General features: G+C 38.3%; 1 protein-coding gene across 3 annotated transcripts in view; it reads left to right on the forward strand.

The window, feature by feature from the left end:
- The window catches only part of UNC13B (unc-13 homolog B), a 218,630-nt gene that overhangs the window by 109,968 nt on the left and 83,193 nt on the right, over positions 1 to 25,469 (forward strand). For all 3 annotated transcript variants that reach the window (XM_039218603.1, XM_039218604.1, XM_039218605.1), the window contains exons 8-10: positions 1,387 to 1,621; positions 16,889 to 17,203; positions 19,828 to 19,918. In XM_039218603.1, the coding sequence (XP_039074534.1) occupies positions 1,387 to 1,621; positions 16,889 to 17,203; positions 19,828 to 19,918 (641 nt within the window). The remainder of the gene's footprint in view (positions 1 to 1,386; positions 1,622 to 16,888; positions 17,204 to 19,827; positions 19,919 to 25,469) is intronic.

The following is a 25,469-nucleotide window of genomic DNA, read 5'->3' on the forward strand; positions in this document are numbered from 1 at the left end:
TTTCACTGCCCACATAAGAACCAAGATTTTTAAAAAAATTACTAATAGGAGGAATCCATCTCCATTTTGGGATGATAAATAATTCCTTTTCCTCACTGAGCCAAATAGGAAATTGGCAAGATAGGACATATGGGACCTTGTTAATTGAACACATATGGGAATTGTGTCAGAAATGGCTTCTCTATAAAATAAACTATAAAGCACTATTAGGTTGATCTCCCTTTATAAGCATAGAGTTAAATATTTTCATTTTTGCTTGGAGCAGGATTTGTAACGGCTATCAGTTCAGCTAATACCAAGAACAAAACTAGCTAGTCAGGTGCTGTTCTGAAAAGCAGACGTAATTTTATGAAATTATAGTCACTGTTGTTAGATAAACTTGGCTGCATTGTCAGCAAGATTCCATTGGCAGTGCTTATGTTTTCCTCTTTAGACCAGGCTTCAGATGGAAATTCTGAGTCCCAGGGTGTAGGTACTTGATAGGAGTTGTTAGAAAAACCTGTTGAAGCAAGATAGACTGTTCTGGAGTGTGTGTCTGGCTCAGTCGGTAAAGCATGTGACTCTTGATTGTGGGGTCATGAGTTCAAGCCCCACAGTGGTGGTGGAGCTTACTTAAAAAAAAAAAAAATTAGCATGGTACTTAAAAACAAAAAAACTGCTGCTGTTCTTAGTCAAGCTTTTGGCTTAACTGCTGAACCTTGGCTTTGACCTTACTGATTACCTGACCAGCTTCTGATGTTGGACCTGCTTATTGGGTTCAGCTGTATATATATATTTTTAAATGTTTTATTTATTTCTGAGAGAGAGAGAGAGAGTGTGAGCAGGGGAGGGTCAGAGAAAGAGGGAGACACAGAATATGAAGCAGGCTCCAGGCTTTGAGCTGGCAATCAGCACAGAGCCTGATGCGTGGCTCGAACCCATGAACTATGAGATCATGACCTGAGCTGAAGTCGGATGCTTAACCGACTGAGCCACCCAGGCGCCCCTCTGCTGTATATTTTTAAAGTCTGAAATCAGCAAGCCAACTTCAAATGAGAATTTCTCTTCTGCCCATTTTTATAATAGTAAATACTAGAATCTATGACATTTAAAAACAGATTTTTACTAGAGTTATGATAGCTAGAGAGTCAGAATTCCATAGAACTCTGAACTGGGAAAATGCAACTTGGAACTCCTCTTAAGAATGAGCACTAAAATGAAATCTAGTGTCTTGTCTCATAAGGAAAGAAACTTGTATTAACTGAAATAGTTTTCTATATGGCATTGAGGTCACTTGGCTCATGTGTTCTTGTCCTCATGGTCCAGGCTTGTGGCTACTTAAGTTAGAAGCGGGAGAAAATTCTGAAGAACTAAGTAAAGCTGGAATGCTTTGTGCTTATTTCACAGCTTTTGAAGATCCTGATAGTGCCGTTGATGACCGAGATAGTGACTATCGCAGTGAAACCAGCAATAGCATCCCACCTCCTTACCATACGACTTCCCAGCCCAATGCTTCTGTGCACCAGTTTCCTGTGCCTGTGCGATTGCCACAGCAGCTGCTACTTCAGGGCAGTTCCCGGGATTCTTGCAATGACTCTATGCAAAGTTATGATCTTGATTATCCAGAGCGGCGGGCCCTCAGGTAGGTATTGGAAACAAAGCATTTTCTCTTCCTAGTATGTAGTCTTGGAAATACAACTGACAATATTTGGATGCTTTAACCTGAGGTGGTAGTGGAAGTATAGCAACCTGAAAAGCCAAGCTCCAGCCATTCTGTATAGATTATTAGTCTTTTTTTCCCTCTTTTATACTTTCACATTTAGACATTGCTGTTACTAATATTTCTCTTTATGATCAGTGATTTTCACCTGGTGAGAGCATGCTCACTTGGGGTGGATGGCTAAAAAAAAACCAGCTCATGCCTCTGCCCAGCGCAGTGATTCTGATACACTTTTCATCAAGATTAAAAAAAGAAAATCACAGATGTTAAATGTTTGGATAATCCTTTCTACCTAAATATTTCCCTGGGAACTTTAGATGATCTCTTCATAGCAGATTCAGTACTTTTGCTGGAGCTTTAGAAAACTTTTAAGTACACAAAACATGGTTACAAAAGTGTTAAGGTGTAATAACGCATATAGTGAGGAATCTCCCACTCACACCTGTCCTCCTCTACCCCATCCCTTCCTGTCATCTAGTTCTCACACCACCCTTCCATAGACTACTCTCATACATTTATGAGTATAAAAACAAATATATACATGTATGCTTCTTGCCCTTCCCCCAACTTAAAAAATCCAAACAAAATTTTGAAAAATACTACAATCAACACCCATATTCATGTTATCTAGATTCATCAATTATGTTAACATTTTGCCACATTTACTTTTTATTTCATTCTCTCTAATGTAGGTTCATAGGTGCATGCATTTTTTTCCTGAACTTTGTGAAAGTAAGTTTCAGATACCATGTTACCTTACCAGGAAGTACTTTAGCATATAGATCCCAAGAGAAAGAACTTTCTCTTACATAGTCTCCATACAATGATCACATTCAAGAAATTTAATAATACAATGATACTATTTAATATATGGACCATATTTAAATTCCTCTAGTTGTCCCAATAATCTTCTGTGTATTTCCTTTTTTCCATTTTGATCCAGGATCCAATTAGTGATCATGGTACATTACATTTGATTTCCTATTTCTGTAGTCTACTATAATCTAATAGTTTTTGAAGAGTCCAGCCAGTTGCTTTGAGAATATACCCTATTTTGGTTTGGCTGATTGTTTCTTCATGTTTAGAATCAGGTTAAACGTTTTTGGCAAAAACATTACAATAGATGTTTCCTTCATAGTGCATCAGCAGACACATTATGTTACTTTGCCTTTTTATTGGTTATGTTTAGTTTGACCTCTGAGTTAAGAAATTTGGTATATACCAGATTTTCCAATGTAACGTTGCCCTTTGTAATTAGGATATCTGGGGTGATACTCTAGATTGTGTCATTATTCTGTTTCCCCAACAATATTTTATACATTGATGGTAGCGTTCATTGATGATCCTTGCCAGGTTAATAATAATTAACCTGAATTAATTATTGGTTGGAGGTTAATATTTTAAAAAACATTCCAGTTTAGCTCATACTGTTGGTTGCTAAAAATCACCATCCAGTAACATAATATCATTTCTTTTTGCTCACCTTGCCAAACTGGAGAATATTTATCCCAAGCCTCAGATAGTTGCCTACCTGCTATACAACATTCTGTCTCAGCTTACTGTCATCTGTGGGAATATTTTAAATGAAACTTTTTCACATATCAAATATCGCATAGAATTTTTACTCTTTATAATCTGATTTTAAAAAGAAACATGCCAGGAATTCTACTGTAGTTGGTCTTTACTCCTTGCTGATTTATCAATGAACATTTGCATATTTTATTTGATTTTAGTTGTTTATACTCTCCTACTTTAAGAAAAAAATAATAGCAAAAATCCACGACTTTTGACCTTCTTTCCCTCTGTTTCCAAGTTTTAGATGTGTAGGCCAGCAATAATGTTACATCAGCCTAAATGACTACATTTTATTTAATTATTACCCTATGATTATTTTGATTACTTCTTGGACTACTGCTATAATAATGCTTAGATGAGTATTAGTAATATACTTCAAATTACAGATTATTTCCCAAAATGTTTTTAACTTGTTGCCATATAAATTTGGTTTTATTGTATCAGTATAAGAAATGAGGTTAAAGAGTAAATATTTTTTCATCTCCACCAGAGAAAAATTAATGTAATTTTTAAGTAAGCTTTTATAATAGACATTTTTAACTTAAATTTTTGAAATGATTTATCCTTTAAATATTTTTGAAGAAATTTTATCACCAGCATTTTTTTTTTAAACTTCTCTCTTACTGTAAATACTAAGTTCTTAGAGATGGTCTGAGTCCTTAAGTTGCACAGTTTTTTAGTAAGAGTATTTAAAATCCTGAGGGAACAAACATGTTCTTAGTACCTGCCAGTTAATTAGAAGTGTAAAAATAAATAGCTTAATTCACTATAGCAATGGCTATCTATTGATTAAAGTTGAAATGTAAGACTTCTAGGCTGAAGTTAGTTTAGTTTGAGTTTTTGAGGATACTGGAGAATAATGAAACTCCGTGTTAAAAAAAAAATGTTAAATTGGATTTCCTCACTCAACCACATGGCTTTTTTGAAAACTATTTTATTTTTCAATAATCTCTATACCCAATGTGGTATACAGGACTTGAACTCACAGTCCTGAGATCAAGAGTTGCATCCTCCACCTACTGAGCCAGCTAGGTACCCCAGTCAAATGGGCTTTTACCTAATGAATCCAGAATAACTGGAAACTTAAATAAATTATATAAAAGCCCATAATTTGAGATTTGAAAATAGAGTTGGACTCTATTAGATATAGCCAGAGTGTCTCTAGTGTTCAGAGGGGCCAACAGAATATCTCTTTAAGTTTATTATTAATACCTCTTCAGTCTCTCCCTTGAAGATTTTTAGTGACTAAATGACCACTGTCATCATCTTTCTGTTTCCTAAATAAATACAGTTGGATGTTAGATCTATAAAAGAACATACTAGGCTCACAGGCTTCTAGTCTGCAGGTCCTCTGTATACCCCGACTTGAGTACACAGGAAGTGGGCAGTTTCTAATGTAACTGAAAGAAAGGTCAAGTATCTTAGGTATTTATTGACTTAAGTTGGAATATAGCTTCTAGTGTTATAATCAATATAGGGAAAGCTTGTCATTTCACGGTGATCCTCAATGCCTGTAGCTCTAAATTTCACAAACAAATTGTCATGCTTTAAATAATATGCTCTTGTTGCTCCTGTAATAGAGTTTGCCTTTTGACAGTCAAAGATTTATTATGTGGAAATTTTTTCTTTTTAAAAGAAATATATTTGATCATATTCTTGACTATATTGCCTCAAATAATAACTTTCAGTAAGTTAACAGCTTGACTTCTTTTCAGACCCAAATTCATCAACAAATTTAGGTTTCTTGAAATCCCTTGATATATTTTCATCAAATACTTAGCAGTTCTAAACTTGGGCATTGCAAATACATTCAAAATATTGAGGAAACATGTTCATTTTGTCTCTATCTTTCTTAGAAAATAAAAGGATCCTAAAAAGCTATGGTAGCAAGTGAAGTACAGTATTTTAAGTTATCATTATAGCAGTTCTTTTTTGAAGTGGAAAAAACTATTTGACTAAATTGCTTTAATGCTGATTTAAGAACATGTAAATTTTTTATCATATGTTTTTAGTCTGAATGGTTTTTGTCAAACTATTTTAGTTTTCTCATTGAATGTGCACTAAATGTTATAATTTGTTTCTTTTCCCTGTTTTCTTCTTTTTTCTTTGTCTTACTGTTCCTCCAATTTTTTCCTTTTATATCAGACAAGGCTTGCAGGCTAAAAATGACAAAATTAGGATTATTTCAGCTTTCTCTGATATTGACTATGAAGAGCAAGAAGGTATATATGATGAGATAGAGGGGGAAATATCACAAGAGTTTCTAGAACACCGTAACATAAAGGAAGCAGAAATAAAAGAAATTAGAACTCTTTCAATAACTGATAAATCTTACAACCGACAAGAACAATGGAAGTATAAGAATTGGAAAAAGATACCAACACAGGGCCAAGAAACTGAATTCTGTACTGCCTTTAACTTTGACTTTAAGTATGAAACATCTGTGTTCTCCAGTTATGCTCAGAAATATGATACGGTAGATAGGAGAAGAAAAAATAAGCCCTTATACTGTGATTTTGAAGACAGTCAAAGAACACAGTACAATGATAGATCGGGAACTAACACTGACTTCAAAAGTACATACCCTGAAACTGAAAATTGTAACATTTGCCACACTGAAAGGAAGAAACAAAATTACCCAATTTTGCACCCTTATAAAAATGGCTTTGTGGTCAAGAGTGGCATGTGGACCACTAAGTTGGAAAATCATGATTATGATCTTTCTGGTGATTATAAGAACTGTGAAAAATCATCTGGCTTAAACCAGCATGTCACTAATTTCACTCCATTAGATAATCTTGAAGATTCTACTAGTAGTACTTCTGAGGAACTTTTGAGTTCTCCTCTTACTGATAAGCAGGAAAGTCTGCTGTCACCAATAAGTCATCCATCCAGTATCCATCATATTGGAGGCTGTTCTGAAGAATATGATGTTACAAATCCAGCATCCCCATTACAAAAGATGAATCGTGATGCAAACACACTTGTAGATCTTTCTGGGTGCCCCATGGAAGAGATGACCCCTTCCTCTCTTGAGGAACCCAAGGAGGACTATGTTGATACAATGGATGAGCTTCAGTGTTTGGTAGAAACCGTGTCAGAATATTTAGCAGAGAAGGAAGAGGAGATTAATAGATATGGTTCCCTTTCAAGAGATAAAAAATCACTTAAACACAATAGTATTAGTAATAATGCAGAACAGAAAACGCCTGGGGATCAAATGCCACCTTTAACTACTGTCAAGAATGAGAAGGACAAGACTGTCTCTTTCCCTGAGCTGAACGGAGTGAAATGTGCTGTTGGTTCTTTGTTCAGTTCACTTACAGAAAAGGTAGGCTCAGGCACAAAGCATCTAACAAACTCTGTGGAAAAGCTGGTTTATTTAGGTTCAGAGAAAACAGAAACTCTTAATCAAATAGAGATGACTAATTCAGGATCTAAACCCAGAGCCAAGTCTGTTTTGGGGAAGGATCTTTCCATGCAGTCTCCATTATCTTCTCAAGCAGTTGATAATAAAGATTTTGGCAGAAATGACAGAACCTCTGAAAATGAGCACATAGGTAGTAAAACGGGAAATTTAAGCTTTCAGGATGCAAGAGAGACTATTGGAAGGGACTACACTCCACAGAGTCAGAGTTCTGTTATAAAGTCTGTTTTCAGCATGCTAAATCCATTAAAGATCTTTTTGGAAAAGGATGAAACCAAAAAAGATAATGACCAGAACACGGCAACAAGAAAGGAAAGCTTTGTTGGGTGTGGTTTGGAGTCACATCAAAGGAAAGACACCCTCAGCAATGATGGTAACATCATCACTGTAGATAGGCATGATGGAGAAACTACAAGCTCGTCTCAAATGTTCACAAGTAAAGATTTGTTGTCTTCCCAAGTGGCCAGTGAACCTTCAAACTTAGATGGTTCTGCAAACAAAAAAGATGATATTGAGAGTCTCTTGGAAAGAAAACCCTGTACAGATTTGTCTCTGGTACCACATCAACCAAAAATATGTGCCTCAAACACTCAAGAACATCCTTGTATAGCTGGCTGTGGAACTGCAAATAAAGAGTCTTCTTCAAAGCCAATAGAGGGAGAAAAAGTTACTGGTGATGATGATTTTCTTGAGCCACTCAGAAAATCCTTTAGCCAGTTTTTGCTCACTTCACCTGAGACCTGTTCAAAGGAAACTTTGCCAGAATCTATGAAAATTCACCAGTTGGAGGAAGATGAATGGGAAAGAGGCCATGAGAAAAATGGGCATTCCTTTTCCTTTAATGGAAAACTACATATTCCATTTTTCAGAGTTCTTAGTCATTCTGAAAAGCAGCAGGATTTAAGAGAGAAAGGAAGCATTTTTCCTCTGTTTAAATCTCCTTTCACTGATGGTCATACCGCTGTCAATGACCAGAGTTTTCCTGACTCAGCAGTAACTGTTGATGAAGAGATCCAAAGAAACTGCCATGAAAATGCCAAACTTAATTTAATAAAATCTAGTTCAGTTCCTAATATTCATAGTAATTTAGGGAAATTTGATGATACAGAAACAACTAATAAAAATGACCAAATAAATTGTCCTGAAGATACCAAACTTAATAAAATAAAGCCTAATTCAGTTCCAATTATTAGCAATGATCTTGGGAAATTTGGGAATATAGAGAAATTAAATTCAAGTGACCACAAAGCAGCAGAGAACTGTCAGATAGATACCTTAGTCATCCCTGAAGTTGTGTCCAAAGAATATAGTCCTTCAGATTCTTCAGAAGAAATTAAGACTGTTACACAAGTGACATCTTTAACAGTATCAGACTCATTAACATTGACTTCTACTATTTCAAAATCCACATTGGTTAATGAAATTAATGAAGACAGATTTGTAGATAAAGTCTCTAAGAAAACCCAAGGAGGCCTTCTTTCTGGGCTATTTAACAGGTTTTCTTCTCTTGAAAACTTGTCTAGTCAACAAGAATTAAATCTGAAAAGTGATGACTCTCACCATAAGAATAATACCCCAGGATTACTCTCTGGAATATTTAACTTGATATCCAATAACAGTGTGACTGATTGTAAACCAGATGAAGCAAAGTCCATGTCTTTAGGCAATGTAAAAAGTTTGAAGGGAAATAAACATTTATCTGTGGATGAGATCCCTGTTACTTCATGTGTGACTTCTGAGACTCAGAGGAACCATATTGAAAAAGAAGAAACATCTGGCTTAATAAAAAACTTTTTATCTTTACCTAAAGAAAACATACCATTATCTGATGCCTGGGTTGAAAATCATCATTGCTCTTCTACATGGAAAAACCAGCAAAGTGAAAAGAATTGCCCCTCTTCTGAGGACAGGATACTTCACTGTGCTCCAAGCACTCAGCAGGGCCTCTTAGAGAAATCTTTGGCCGAGAGACTGACACCACACCATGTTCTTAAGGAGGAAATACATGAAGATTCAAAGAAGTTAAACCCACACATATTAAATACTAACATTCTTAATAAATCAAACCACTATCAGACTTTGGAAGAAATGAATAATCCTTTCTCTTCTGAATGGGACTCTGATATAAAAGATTTCTCTAAAAATTCCAGAAAACCTCAGCCAGTTTATTATATGCTAAATCAAAATACATTCCCATCAGCTGATGTTTTCTTGTGGCTTGACTCAGAAAGCTCAGCAATAAATTTTTGCCAAAAAGGCCAAAATGCAGATATCTTGGAGTGGAAAACAAATCAAAACAGTGTCATTTGGCATGACTTACCATATGAATCATTGGAGCAGTTAGCATTTAATGAAGATAACTTATTAAGAAGTGATATGTGGGCAGCTCACTCATTATATGGAAATTCATATCTTCCAGTTAGTGAGACTAAGAATTCACTAGAAGAATTGCCCATTGACTTAAGTTTTTCTGCAGGTTATGAGAAGAGGTTATATTCCATAGTAGATCAAGAATCATTAAGAATGGATGAAAACTTTGTTTTTTCAAGTGTCAGTTATGAATACCAGGAATGGTGGTCATGTCTTGAAAATGGAGTGTGGTGGCCATCAGAGAATGGAGATTATGGATATTTTATGTTCCATGATGGTCAGTATATATATTATGTCCTTACTGATTCTACTGGGCAGTATGCCTATTTATTTATACCTGATTGTTTTTATCAAGAGTATTTGAATTGTGATACACAGACAAGTGATCTATCAAGTATTATGTTGGATGACAGCATTATATCAGCCTGTAGTTTTAAAATACTTGACAAGGAAGATGAATTATACTGGTGTGTTGAAGAGGAACCAATAGATGACCCTCTTGATTTATCTGTAGTTTTGCCAAAAAGTGAAGGACCAGTGTATCTAAATTTAGGAACCTTTTCACAGGTACTTGAAGAGTCAAATTATGGCCAAAAAGATCAACCATTAGATTTTTCAGGCTATAATCTTCAAAAGTGTAAAGGAAATTTTACATCTTTTGAAGAAAGGGTGTATGGTTCTGAAGACTTTGAATATATATTGGATCTCAGAAATCAGCCCCAAACTATTGGTAATCATGACTTAAATAAAAGTCTTGCTATGGAGAGAGGTAAGAATCAGTTTCTAGCTAAGGATTCATCAGTTTACCCTTCCAGTTTCCATTGGATTCAGTCTTCTGAAGAAGCTACCTCTTTGGTTCATCTTGATAATATGACTAATAGCCTACAGCAAACAGGAGAGATATCATCATTGAACAGAGGAACTTCATTATTTTCTGCTTTGGGTGCTTTGGTTAGAAGTACTTTGAATTTTGATGAGAATCAATCCTTGGAGTCTTTGGTCATGAAGAAAATGGATCAGGAGTCAGACTTAGCAGAGCTCACAAATGGTGGTGTTCAGTCATTAATCCTGAATAAGCAATTAGAGAGTAATTCCCGAAATGAAGAATGTCTTCTTAAGAAGAATTTAGAAACACATATAGTATCCAATGTTCAGCAACCAGAAATTAAAAATATGAAGCAAGAATTCTCTTTAAATAAAAGTATTCATGTGAAAGAACAAAGTTTGTTAAAATCTGTTGTGGAAGTAAGCCAAACAACTCCTCAGGCTAAATCAGATACAGAAAATGAAGAAGTCATTACAGTTGACACTGTTTCAGTTCCTTTTACATCACAGTTGAGTAGGGATGAACACAAGAACTGTGAGCTTCTCCATGACCAGTCTTCCAAAGAGGCTGAGAGAACATTATTTAAAAGTGCATTAAAACTCTTTGGTCGGGGAGAAGACTCTTCAGTAAGTGTGGTTTCAAATGGAAAACAGGCATCTGGATTTTTGAACCTTTTTAAAACCCAGGTGAATAAAGAAGGATCACCAAATTTAGAAAAGAATGAAGATAAAAATAAAAAGATACCTTCTCAGCAAAAGAATGAATCTTCTGGTGTTTCAAATTTTTTTAGTACCCTTGGGGATTTATTTAAAACCAATGTATCTTCAATGCAGACAACTGAAAATAAGTCAATTTCCTCGATGGTTAATAAGGATGAAATAAAATCAAGTCCTAATCTTGCACAGCTAAATAGCCAGGACGTTGGGAACTTTTCTGATAAGCCAGTTGCCTCTAAAAGGAAGGTTCGAGTTAGGAGTCTGAACAAGCAGGTTACTATTGATGACAGTGGGCTAAAAGAACCATCAACTTTGGATGTACAGAGTAATAATTTGACCGAAAAAGAGGTACCTTCCAGAGACCACCCAATTCAGCAATCACCAAATCCGTCTTTCTCAACAAACTGTCTCAGAGGGTTTTCTGGAGATTGTTCAATAGAAACTAGTGTTGTGTCTACAGTGACAGAAGTTTCAGGAAGTAATAAGTTGTCTTTTGATATTCTGAGCAGAAGAAATTCAAATGAACAAGATCATTCTTCTGACCAAGGCCAGAGTTTTTCAACTGCCACAACATCTCCGTCTCAACCAGAATTGCCAACCAGAAAGAGTATATTTTCTTTCCTGACTGGATCTGAAAAATCTGAGAATAGAACCTCTGCTACTCTACCAAGAACCAAATCTCAAGCAGAAGGGCTATTCACACTTCCTTCCTTTTTTTCCACTACTAACTCAAGCAGCAAGAAGGATGCCTCTCATAATAGACCTTTTAGTTTCTTCAGCTTGTCCTTTTTGGATGAAAAGCAGCAGACTCCTGGGGAAAAACAGAGCCTTTCAACAGTTGCTCCAGTGACTTCTCAGCCCTGTAAGAAGCCAAGTGTTTTTGTAGACATGAATGGCACAATGAATAGAGAAGGTTCCAGTGGCAGTAGAGATCGCATAGTCCAGGAGACAGTTCATGAACAGCAAATGGCTCCTTGTGTTTCTATTAGCAACACTATTGAGGTTACTTCCCTTACAGATGTGCTCAATGTAGAGAAGGACTATCAGGGAAAATTAGATTCTAGTAATGGACCAGGGACATCTTTAGCAGATTTCCAGAAGTTGCAAGACAATGTTCCTCATTCACCAGAATTTCAGGTACAAACTGAAACACTGCTCATTGGTCCAGAGACCCTTGGGGTAGCTTCCTATGAAAAAGAGCCTTTCATACAGGAAGCCTTCCCTAGTGATTCACTGGCCAAGTCTTTTTCGCATGATAACCATTTGACTGAAAAGCTCAACAATTTAGACAGTTGTACTAACTACCATCACAATGAAAGATTTACTAGTGACCCTTTGAACTTGCCATTAGAAAAGGCTCCTGATGATGTCTTAACACAGATCCTGGAGCCAGCCTCTCCCTCTGTGGAGCAAGGGTATACAGGGCACGTCCAGAGCCTAGAGACAGATAGAGAGGAGGACAAATCAATGTTGGGCTCTTCAGTAGAAATGTTTTCAGGGTTTGTGACAAAAGTGAAATCTTTCTCTGAGTGCTTAATTGAACCTCCTAAAACTTTCTCTGGACTTTTCTCATCTCCTAAACCTCCAACAAAAACCTCTTTTTTCTCCCTTTCTTCTCGTGCATCATCTCAGTCCCTCAAAGGTGATTTACTTGGAATTTTTAGAAGTCCCAAACCAGAGACTCACAAACAAGAGTCACCTATCCCAGCTACTGCATGTCCTCAAAATGGTAGCTGCAGAGATATTGGAGGATTAGTACCTCCAGAAAATTTGTGGAGAGAAACTCCCTTTCCAGCACTCAATTCAGAATCTACTCTCAGTGACTGTAGAATGGCTGTGGTTAGTGCAAAGTCAGAGATGCTGATAGATGATACTAAACTAATAGCTGAAATGGAAAACAACAATACTCATGACAGTATTCTAGAATCTCAAGATTCTGAAACAATTAGGGCTGCACCTTCTGTTTCAAGGGATGATACAGGACAAGGAGTATTGTCTCTGAGTGATGAAGGAGACATGGGGTTGTTGCAGGGCACAGACACAGAGACATCATTGGAAGCAGAGCACATTTCATTGCCATCACAGTTGGATCCAGATCTTACCTGTGTTGCCAAAGAGCTTCCTCCTCCATTCCAGCCACCTTTTCCTCTTGAGCCAGAGCCAGCTATGCAATCTGCCTCCACAAACCAAGGCTTCGTGGAGCTACAGGCATCTGATTCAGTGGAAGCCAGTACTCCACTGTTCAGTGAGGCAAGTGTTGGCCAGAGTGCCACACCGGAAACTCAGGGATACCTTTCTCAGCCACTGCTGGAGGAACCTGTGCTTTGTGCGAAAAAAAGTTGTGAGGTACTTGATACCCACAACCCTGAAGTCCCCCAGGAAACAGAGCAGCCAAGACCTCTTTTTGAGATCCCAAACATGACCAACTGGCCAAAACTCCATTTCCCATCTTCTGCCACTAACTGTGGGAAACCACTGAAGTCTTTTTTTTCCCCACCTTCCTCTTCTGGCAGTAGAGCAGCTGAGCCTGGTTTAATGGGCAGTTTTAAGAAGATGTCAAATCTGTTTGAGGGAGGTAGTGAGGGGAAAGGGAGTACAGTGGCAAGTGATCTAAAACTAAGGTTTGGAAAGAAGTTGGATCTTTCATTCACGTGGCCAAAAGAGAACAAAGGGGGCCCTGAACAAATGCCCGCAGAATCCTCTTCTTCAGTTGTGGTTATCAGCAATGATCAAGACCTTAACTCTAGTAAGGCTGACCAAGCTTTAGAGTCTTCTCAAATAGCTGGGGCTAGTGCTGATCCAGCTGCTCAACCATCTGAGATCTCTGAGCAGCTGAAGACCAAGACAAGTATATGTGCTGATGGGCTTTCAGGAACTGGAGAAATGGAAAACCAGCAGGAAATCTCAGCATCTGGAGATCACTGGGGTTCCAAAGGTAACCTCTCTAGCTCCACCTGTCCTTCAGAGAGTCATAAGGAAGAACACTGCACTGTCACTGAGCTACTTCACCAGCCTAAAACACAAGAGGAGGTGATGCCTGAGTCTCTTTCAGATGTACAGCAGCCAGTTACCCTGCATGGCACCAGAGAACCAGAGACCAACAGAGGGCCTGTTCTCACTGAGCTACTTCACCAGCCAGAAACACAAGAAGCGGAAGTGGTACCTGCTAGCACTGAGTCTCTTTCAGATATACAGCAGCCAGTTACTCTGCATGGCATCAAGGAACCAAAGACCAACAAAAGGCCTGTCTCAACTAAAGCATCATAAATGAATTAAAGGAATTGAACATTTATGATGCAATGACTTAGTGGTAGATTAATGGTAGCCTGCTTTTTATTCTTCCTGTGTCTTTCCTAGCACTTGAGTTTCGTGTTAACTAGGGGTTAAGTAACAAGAAATCATGTGTGGGTCTTTTCATTCTTTGCCATCTCTCTAGTGCCAAATGTAATTCATTTATTGGGAGAAGGAACTTAGTGCTAAAGGAAAGGCTTGGCCCTGATATTTACTGATTCTGGTTTGCTCTGCCTTGTGTAAAGTGGAATAGAGAATGATGGATAGGAAGAGGCAGCTAGTAGTCATGTGGCATGTATTAATTACAGCTCCATGACAGGCTAGGATGCTTTCTTGGGCCTTCAGCACTTTTTTCTATACTAGCTAGGGAGAGACCTACTTTGCTTTGCTTTTAAAAGTCTTCTAAGATACTTTCTCCAGTGGCAATGAGTAAAATGCAAAATGCAGAGGTTGGGATAATTTATATGTTCTATATCCTATTCTACATGGATCTGCATAGCTTCTTCCAGTCTGCCTTTTTGTACCCTTGAGACTGGTATCTGGTAAGTGCTTTGAATAAAGTGTCACAGGAGCTCAGGGCTATCATTTGTTATAGTTCTTTATACTGGAGCATTGTGCAGGGTTCATTGGAAAAGATACTATTTCCTCTCAGAAGAAGCACCATATATAGTGCAGTTTAAGAATATTACCATGACCTCTCACCCAAACCTGTCCAAAATGGCTGTTCTTACAGATTGTGTGTGTGTGTGTATGTATGTACATACGTGTACCCATTTGTTAGAAACTATACAGAACAGTGACCTGGTACCTGTCCTGCTGCCATGGGAGGAAGGATCAGTAATTAGCCTGAAAATATCCGGTAATTGGGAGGAACCAAAGGGAAAATATCACTAGAAGACAATAATGATTTATCTTCATTTGGCCAAAGGTAAACATAAGCCCTTTAGTTAAAGGTGTGACTCTGTGGCAAGGAAATTCTTTGTCCTTGGGCATGGAAGCTTTCCACCAGGATACAGAAGTGAAAGGAAGGCCCCACTTGGGATAGATCTGATAGATCATCACCTAGAATCTCTATCTTTTTTTTTTTTAAGTTTGTTTATTTTCAGAGAGTATGCATGTGAGCAGGGGAAGGGCAGAAAGAGAGGGAGAGAGAATCCCAAGCAGGCTCTGTGCTGTTAGCATAAACAACATGATCATGACCTGAGCCGAAAACGATAATTATATCTAAACTGATTGAGCCATGCAGGTGCTCCTAGAACCTCTATCTTGAATAGGACTGATTCCCTTAAATTCAGTATATGCCTCACAGGAATAACTTGTGGATACTGCTCTTCTTTCTAATCATGATTCATTGCCTCTTTCTCTGCTCTAGGTGCTGTCTCTAGAGAGCAGGGAATAGGAAATTTGCAGGGGAACAAATTTCCTTTCTGGGTATGGGAATTGAGGTGATTGAGAATGGGTTGGGCTAGCCTTTGTTCAGGTATAAAATGCATTAATATGGCCCTGACCTGGATCCTGGAGTTGGACTTTGTCCACTTTATCCAAAACTGAGCTATGTCCTGAGAGCAACTCAGTTACAGATGGGCAAGTTCATCTTTGGGTCATTCCCTGTGCTGCCAGAGATACCACTGTAACATTCCTCTTGATGAGACCATTCCCCTGAGGGTTTTGGTTTTTATTTTTTGGTCATAGACTTCATCTCCCAGTGGCTTCCATCACCTCATCATGTAGATAGCTGAGGAATAATTGAAGGCATGTCTCCAATCTCCTTTGCTCATCATAAGGAATAGACCTTCACATTTACAGTTGTAAAGGAAGAAAAGTGGACATCAATTTAATAATAAAAAAGGGAAGTAGAGTTCATCCATTTTACTTTATGGAAAATAGAAAACTTTAATCACAGCCACTGGACAAGTTTCTTTAGAAGTCTGAGTAAAGGGGCACCTGGGTGGCTCATGGTAAGCATCCAACTTTAGCTCAAGTCATGTTCCCATGGTTTGTGGGTTTGAACCCCGTGTTAGGCTCTGTGCTTACAGCTCAGAGCCCAAAGCCTGCTTTGGATTTTGTGTCTCCCTCTCTCTCTGCCCCTCCCTCCCTCCCTCCCTCTCTCTCTCTCTCTCTCTCTCTCTCTCTGTCTCTCTGTCTCCCTGTCTCCCTCTCTCCCTGCTCCCACTCTCCCTCCCTTGCAAAAATAAACACTTAAGTTTGAGTAAAGAATTTGAGGCATAAACAACAGACTATTTTAATAATCTTTTAAAAAAATTTTTTAATGTTTATTTTTGAGAGAGAGAGAGAGAGAGTGAGTGAGCACAGGTGGGGGAGAGGAACAGAGAAAAGGAGACCAGAATCTGAAACCAGTTCCGTGCTCTGAGCTGTCAGCACAGAGAGCCAGATGTGGGGCTGAATCCATGAACCATTAGATCATGACCTGAACTGAAGTCGGATGCTTAACAAACTAAGCCACCGAGGCACCCCTAATCCTGTTTTTAATGTTTTGTTTATTTTTGAGAGAGAGAGAGATATTGAACACAGATGGGGAGAGGGCAGAGAGAGACAGACAGAATCCAAAGCAGTCTTCAGGCTGTGAGTTGTCAGCCAGAGCCCAGCGCGGGACTGAACTCATGAATGACAAGATCATGACCTGAGACAAGTCTGATGCTTCACTGACTGGGCCAGACAGGCGCCAGACTATTTTAATAATTCTTAGTCCTACTTACATAAATCACATTAAGATAAAGTAGGCTTCAAAGTCAAATGCAGGTTAAGCCCTTTTGGAGAACCCAGCATATTGTATAGTTTTTCACGTTATGTTTCTGCTGACTAGAAACTAGTTCTTCTGTGAAGTTTGGTCCTGTCTTCCCAGGAACCTCCTGTTTGTGATTCTTGCCATTGATAGAATCTTTATTTTTGGATTTATCAGTTACTTTTGTCCTGGTTGCTAGCTTGCATGTAACTACTCATCTGTCTTCCTCTCATTCTCACAGCCCCACCAGCAGTAGTAGGTATGGCTCCTCCTGTAATGTGAGTCAAGGAAGCTCTCAGTTGAGTGAACTAGACCAGTGTCATGAACAAGATGATGATCGTCGGGAGAGGGACTCGATTCATTCATGCCACAGCTCTGGCAGCTTTTCCAGAGATGGCCAGGTGGGCTTTGGAGAACAAGAGAAAGCCTTGGAGGTAACAGGTGAAGAGGAAAAGGGGACAGCATGTGAACCCAAGGAGAGGAAAGAAGATACCGCAATCCATCCTCCCCCCGATCTGGTGCTACACAAGGACCATGTCCTAGGCCCCCAGGAGAGGTAGGTGATGGCTGCTTTGAGGAGTTCATGTGGTTTCCCCAGTATCTGTCTGTGGATAGCTAGATATAAGTGCTTTTCATTTGTTTCCCTATAGCTGGGTATGGTAGTGATCAGAATAATGAGGTTTAGCTCTGTACTCCTTCCTTTGATTTTTGGTGTAACTCCCTAGATGTTTTGAGGATCTCTGAAGATCACTTGGGTTCTTTGTAGTTACCTGCAGTGTACCAGGCCTTCTTGAGTCTGCAATTCTTGGCCTACTAGTTGACCTATATATGGTAGCCTCTGAATCTGGAACCGATCTAAGCCGTGCAGCTTAGTTCATTCAGAGGAGCTACTTTGGATGAAGTAGGCTTCCCAGTCTATTAATAGTGAAACTTCTTTTGTGAACATTGTTTTGTTTTTTCCTGGCTAAGAAAATCAGGACATATTTAAGAAAGAATTGGTCTAAAAGTCAGGTGTAACTCTCCCTTCTGCCTCCCCCAGGGTCTAACAGTATATCTGGAATTAAATGGTACCCATAAGAAGAAAAATTTTAAACTCATCTTTTAGAGAGAGAGAGGGAGGGAGGAGGGGGAGAGAGAGAATCTTAAGTGGGTTTCATGCTCAGTGTGTAGCCCAATGTGGGGCTCAATCACATGATCCTGTGATTATGACCTGAGTCAAAATCAAAAGTTGGACATTCGACTGACTATGCCATCCAGGTGCTCCTTTAACAGTCTTGCAATAAAGTTTAGTATAGCCTTTGAGTGTTACTGTTACTGAATTAAATCGGTCGGTAGAGTTGCAGAAAGATTGGGGCAGAGCACAGTTTTTCAGTCTTGGCACTGTTGACATTTGGGCCCAGATAACTGTTATGGGGAGCTGTCATATGCACTGTAGAATATATAGTGCAATCTGTACGCTATATACCAGTAGCAATCTTCAGTTGCAACTGACCAAAAATGTTTCCAGATGTCAGATTTCCTGTGGGACGCAGAACTGCCCCCAGTTGAAAACCACTAGGGTAACATGATAAGAGCTAGGTGTGACTTAGATTCTCAAATTTCAGGTCTAAAAATAAAGCCTCTTACCAGAAGATCAAAGCAGTGAGTGCTATTTATGTGATAGAAGTTTGAGGAATGGTTGGTGTATGTACTCTACCCTTGAAGGTACAAACTTATTTTCTATTCCTACTTTTTCTTGATTTTTAGTCTCTCTCATGGCTTTTCCAGTAAACAAGACATCCAGGAGGCTTGGTTGACAACCAACTAAAAGACTGCTCTTTATAGACCTTAGATTTGTCAGATACCATTATCTGGGTAGAGTTCTTGTTAGAGCAACACAAGTGCCAGCACAAGTATTTCTCCTTCTCTCCTTGCTGTGTCCTCTCAGATCCTAACTGTGCAAGTTAAGTCCAGTTCTACTGTGGTCAGAAGTGTCCACAATGTTTTAAAGTAGTTGATCCAGTTAGATGGCATCAGAGCCAACATCTGTTTTAAGTATCTAGATGGTGGATGCCTGTTTGCTGTCTTGGCACTAGACCTAACTGGAAGAGAGAGGAGAAACATTATCATCAAAAATTGACCACTATTCCACAGTAAAGAACCTGGATGATGATTTGTTTTTGTTTTTTTTTTTTAAGTTTATCTATTTTGAGAGAGAGTATGAGCGAGGGAGGGGGAGAGAGAACCCATGCTATCAGTGCAGAGCCTGATATGGGGCTCGAACTCATGACCTCATGGTCATGACCCGAGCCAAAATCAAGAGTCAGAGGCTCAATTCACTGAGCCACCCAGAGGTCTCAATTTGTTCTAATACAGCAAGCATTTCTGTCCCAAAGCTACTTTGTTATATTTATTGTTTGTTTTCACTGAGGGTGCCCCTAGGGCACCTCAGGGAACAAGATCATGGCACGAAAAGGGCTGTACTTTTTTCCTTAGCACTTTTGAGGTAGTGTAGAAATTGGTAAGCCTTTCAGAATTCTTAGTGGAGCAGAAAGGGTTCACAGGAACAAAATTCTGTCCTGAGGATGGATGCTATGTAGATCCCCCAAGGGAGAATGGTAGTCTTGAGAGGTAAGACAGGGATTAGTCCCCATGTCCTTAGTTTAAGGGCCCTTGTCATTGCTTTTACTAGAATCCTGAAACTTGACTGTCCTAATGAGCTGACTCATTGAGTGAGTGAAAAAAAGGGGAAGGAAGAGAGGGAATGGATTGAAAAGCTAAAAGGGGCACCTGAATGGCTCAATTGGTTAAGCATCTAACTCTTGATTTTGGTTCAGGTCATTATCTCACATTTTGTGGGATCAAGCTCCGTATCTTGCTCTGTGCTAACAACAGGAGCCTCCAAGGGATTCTCTCTCCAACCTTCTCTCTCTATCCCCCATCCCCTGCTCCCTCATGTGCATATGAGTGCACATGCTCTCTCTCTCAAAATAAAAAAAGCTAAAAGGAGTTGTCATTTTAGAGAGAATTTTTTTTCACATTGGCTATTTAGGACTATGCTGTTTAGTGGCCTGAATCACTAAACAAGTATAGTCATGAATACAAAACACTTCAGTTATTTGGCAGTTTTGCCTTGAGCACTGTCACTCTGTCTCTGTGGCCTGGGCTATTTTTAAGGAACATTCTTTTCTTTGTTGCAAGTTTTCCCGAGGAGAAGACTTCTTCACCATTTACCCAAGCCAGAGCGCACTGGATCCGAGCAGTTACCAAGGTTCGACTCCAGCTGCAGGAGGTAAGAAATTTGTTTTTCTAGTACTAGTTGGGACAGTTTTTTCTTTGAAATTGGGAGACATATGGTGCTGAAGAAGCAGTCAGTGATTAGTCATCTTCTTATAGTGCTTTTGGGAATGCATGACAAGTAAGCTAGAGCCTTAGATGGGAGGTGGCTGTTGGCTCCCTTCTATGCTGATTAATGGAAATCAAAGAGACTTAGTGGGTTGAGAGCCTGAAGGCTAAATTAAATGCTATTTTCAGTACCATTGTCACTTTAAGGCCATTTTATTTTGAGCTTAGGATAGGGAACCATTACAAGGCCTCTTAGGGACAGTTGTCTCCCTTGGCCATGCAGTTCAAGGTCACTGGCTGACCTATTATAGAGGACCTTTCTGACGTATACAGAAAGGATGTTTCTAAATGATGAAAGGTGACTGTCAGTAGTATAATACCTGGCAGATATTTAAAATGCAAGCATGCTCATATATATAAACACACTTAAAAATAATTTATTTTGAAATCTATTCAAACTTAGGGAAAGTTGTCAAAATAGCAATGTAAAAAACCTTTCATATCTTTCTTACCAAGATGCCCCAATTGCTGACATTTTACCACAATTGCTTCATCACCCTCCATCCATTATGATTAATCTTTTTCTGACCCATTTGAGAAAACATTGGAGAGATACTGTGCTACTCCTGAATAGTCCTATTTGTATTTCCCAAAAAACAAGGCTACTCTCCTGCATAACTCTAATGTAGCCATCCACATCAGGAAATCAGCAGTGCCAACACTATCATCATAACCCCTTACAAATTTTGCCAACTGTCCCAACAATGTCTCTTTTCTTTCCTGGTCCAGGATATAATCCAGGCTAACATGTTAGTAGTCGTATCTCTTTAGGCTCCTTTAATCAGGAATGGTTCCTCAGTTTTATCTTTAACAGATGGTACCGGCCTTTTATTTTGTAGTGTGTTCTTCCTTTGGGGTCCATCCAATGTTTCCTCATGTTCAGACTCAGGCCATACTTTCTTGGCAGGAATTACACAAAAATGATGCTAGGCTCTTTTTAGTGGGTTGTATGAAGAGGTACATGGGTCAGCCTGTCCTGTCCTTGTAGTGTTAACTTCAGCCAACTAGTTAATTTGTTTTTATTGGCCAGGTTTCTAACCTGTCAAGTCCCCTTTTTTCCTTTCATTATTGATAAGTGTTTTGTATACTCTGAGGACCCATATCTTATTCCTTATCAAATCTCTACCACTGAGCTAAGCATCTGTTGGTGACTCCTATCTGAATCTACCACCACTAATGGTGACTGCTAAATGGTTAACTTTCTATTTCCATTATACTTTCTATGTTTCTTAGCTGGCATTCTATAAGGAAGAGATTTCCCTTTTCTCCCATCAATTTATTTATATCACTATGGACTCATGGATTCCCAATTTATTAAATGAGTTATAATCTATTACTGCCATTTATTTTGTTGGTCAAATAGTTCTAGCACTGCTTATTTGACTTGGGGGGAAGATAATGCTTTAATAATGATTGAAAAGGTAGCTGCTTTGGAAAAAAGCATTTTGAATACAGATGTTTAAAAATGCTTTCTTTTGTGTTTATGATCATCTTCCTCTTCCTCTTCTCCTTCCTCCTCCTCCCTATTCCTCCTTTCTCCCTCCTCCTCCACCTCCATTATCCTTCTCCTCCCTCATTCCTCCTTTAAATAATTGCTACCTAGGTACCAATTGCACATCTTTCATTTGACTATATTATCTGTAACTTTTTGACAACTTTGAAAACCATGTATTGAAAGAATTGAATGTGGAACCAGACCTTCAAATAATTCTATAACAAAAATGTTAAACCAAGATTTAAAAAATGAGAGAGATTGTATCACATTGCTTTCACTAAAAATATCACTACTGCTACTATTTTCAGTGACAGCAAGAAATATTTTTATCATTAATAAATTCTAAATGTCTATTTCTTTATGCTTTTTATATTTTTATAATGTAATGAATGTATTAATAGTTATATGTATTTATAAGCTTTAAGTGAATAATATATATATATATATATATTGAGAGAGATGCTAAAAAAGATTTTTGTGGATAGGGTTGCCTAATCATACACACTTGGAGTCTTGTTGATCTAGACTGACATGAGGTAAACATTTAAAGTAAACATTTATGGGGGCGCCTGGGTAGCTCAGTTAAGCATCCAACTCTTGATTTCAGCTCAGGCCATGATTTCATGATTTGTGAGATTTAGTCCTGCATGGGGCTCTATGCTGGCAGTGTAGAGCCTGCCTGGGATTCATTCATTCTCTCTCTCTCTCTCTCTTTTATGGGGGTCAGTGTTATAGTACTAACTACTTATTTCTAATTTTTCAGAAGTAAGGATTTAAAAATCTTACTATAAGGGAAAGTAAAACAACATCCACATAGAAATTCTGAATCCAAAAAACAAGAATATATTGCAGCAGACAGTTTGTTATGATTTTTTCTTTTTGAGAGGCAGTTTGGAGTCTCTCAAAAAGAATATCTAAAAACAGTTCCAAAGCTTGGAATCATTTAGGAAAAGCATGGTTTATTTAAGAGTAACTAAAAGCCATTCTACTTAACTGAATAAGAGAACAATAGTAAATATATTCTTAACACAGGTGATGTAACTGGAAGCTGATCAGATGTGACCAAGAGGATAAAGATAAGCCAGAGTTTAATGAAGGGTGTGAAAACAGTTTAAGATAGAGGCAGAAGTATACTATTTATATTTACCATGAGATTTGCTTGAGTGATTGAAATTATGGCAGTAAGAAGTACAGCACTAAGGATTTTTTTTTTTCGTGAGTACTTGGAAGTTCCATCTAATTACCCTTTAACACTCTGCCCAAGGTAAGAATTGTTAGCTGCTTCTTCTGGAATTGCTTTGTACAAGTGCAAGATTTATGTATTGTAAATCCCTCACTGTTTAAAAAAAAAATTGGTATCTTATACATACTCAGAGGATTTTGTTTTTTCATTTGGAGATCCTTCCCTACTTATAGGAGAATTTTTTCTTAATAACTGCAGATATTTTTCTGTATGAACGCACTGTATGTATTTAGTCTTCTATTGATGTTAATTTGGTTCATTAGGTAGTTTCTAGTTTGGTTGTTATTTGCTATAGCAAACCATGTTGTAAATGAGCACTTATTACATACATCATTTTGCAGGTATATTTGAGGGAATATGCATTTGTAAATTCGATAAATATTGCCAAATTGCCCTCCATTTATCACTACTTTAAACAATAAAGGTTTATTTTGCTCATGTTGCTTGTCTTCCTGCATGTCAAGGAATTCTGCTTTAAGTTGTCTTCACTCTGCTGTCCAGGCTGATGGAACAGCCTGCATCTAGAACAATGTCAGTATGGATACTAGAGGGAAAGAAAAGATAAATGAAAGAGAATATAGCAAATTTCACTCTGGCTCTTAAAACTTCTGCCCACCACCTCACACCTGTTAGAATGACTAACATTAGCAACTCAGACAACAACAGGTGTTGGTGAGGATGCAGAGAAAGAGGATCTCTTTTGCATTGATGGTGAGAATGTAAACTGGTGCAGCCACTCTGGAAAACAATATGGAGGCTCCTTAAAAAATTAAAAATAGAACTATCCTATGACCCAGCAATTGCACTACTAGGTATTTAATCCATGGGATACAGGTATGCTGTTTCAAAGGGGCACATGCACCCCAGTGTTTTTAGCAGCACTGTCAACAATAGCCAAAGTATGGAAAGAGCCCAAATGTCCATTGACGGGTGAATGGATAAAGAAGATGTGGTGTATATATATACAATGGAATATTAATTACATGGCAGTCAAAAAGAATGAAATCCTGCCATTTGCAACTATGAGGATATTATGAACTGGAGGATATTATGGTAAGTGAAATTAGAGGAAGACAAATGTCATATGACTTCATTCATATGAGGACTTTAAGATACAAAACAGATGAACATAAGGGAAAGGAAGCAAAAATAATACAAAAACAGGGAGGGGGACAAAACACAAAAGACTCTTAAATATGGAGAACAAACAGAGGGTTACTGGAGGGGTTGTGGGAGGGGGGATGGGCTAAATGGGTAAGGGGTATTGAGGAATCTGTTCCTGAAATCATTGTTGCACTATATGCTAACTAACTTAGATATAAATTTTAAAAAGAAATTTAAAAAAAATCTGCCCAGAAAATACAGTGTATCACTTCTTGCTCACATTTCTCTGGCTAAAACAAACCATATAACCATATTTAACTTCAAGTGAACAGTATAGTATACCATGAAAGAGAGAAGGATATTTGTGAGCTGCTTTAATGATCACCCCAAAGCGTATCTGCCTTTCACAGAGATTGTACCAGCTTATACTCCTAGTAATGTCATGGGGGTGCTTTTTTCCCCCCTTCCCAAACCCACCAGTAGAGTGACTTGGCCAAACTTTTGGATATTTGCTAGTATGGTAAGCATTGGTATCTCAGTAGAATTTAAGTTTATATATCTTAGTACAGTTAAGCATGTTTTCATACAAGTAAAGGCTCTTAGTATTTACTATTTTGTGAACAGTCTATTCCTGTGCCCATTTTTCTTTTTTTATTTATAAATTTATAATATATTATTGTATGATTTTATATTATTATTTTTTTTCTTAGTTTATTGTCAGGTTGGTTTCCATATAACACCCAATGCTCATTCCAACAAATGCCCCCCTCCATGCCCATCCCCCCCCCCCCCCGTCAGCCCTGTTTGTTCTCAGCATTCAAGAATCTCTCATGGTTTGCCTCCCTCCTTCTCCCCAACTATTTTATCCCCTTCTCCTCCCCCGTGGTCCTCCATTAAATTCCTCCTAATCTTCCTATACGTGCAAACATGGTATCTGTCCTTCTCTGCCTGACTTATTTCGCTCAGTATAACACCCTCAAGTTCCATCCACATTGCTACACATGGCCAGATTTCATTCTTTCTCATTGCCATGTAGTATTCCATAGTATAGATAAACCACATCTTCTTGATCCATTCATCAGTTAATGGAAAATTAGGCTCTTTCCATGTTTTAGCTATTGTAGAGAGTGCTGCTATGAACAATGGGGTACATGTGCCCCTATGCATCAGCACTCCTGTATTCCTTGGATAAATTCCTAGCAGTGCTGTTGCTGGATCCTAGGGGAGTTCTATTGTTAATTTTTTGAGGAACTTTCACACTGTTTTCCAGAGGGGCTGCACCAGTTTCCATTCCCACCAACAGTGTAGGCAGGTGCCCGTTTCTCCACATCCTCATCAGCGTCTACAGTTTTCTCATTTGTTCATTTGAGCCACTCTGACCGTGTGCCCATTTTTTTCTATTGAATTTTTGATTCCCAGGAGCTTTTGCGGTTTTAGGGAAGTTAACCCTTGTCTGTGATATGAGTTGCCATATTTTTTTCTCAATGTATCATTGTGAGAAAGTGGTTTTCTTTTTTCTTCTTTTTTTAAAAAAGTTTATTTATTTACTTTGAGAGAGAAGAGGGAGGAGCAGAGAGAGAGAGAGGAAGAGAGCTA

This window comes from Hyaena hyaena, unplaced genomic scaffold, assembly GCF_003009895.1.
Source record: "Hyaena hyaena isolate Hyena2069 unplaced genomic scaffold, ASM300989v1 scaffold_769, whole genome shotgun sequence".
NCBI classification, from domain to species: Eukaryota; Metazoa; Chordata; class Mammalia; order Carnivora; family Hyaenidae; genus Hyaena; species Hyaena hyaena.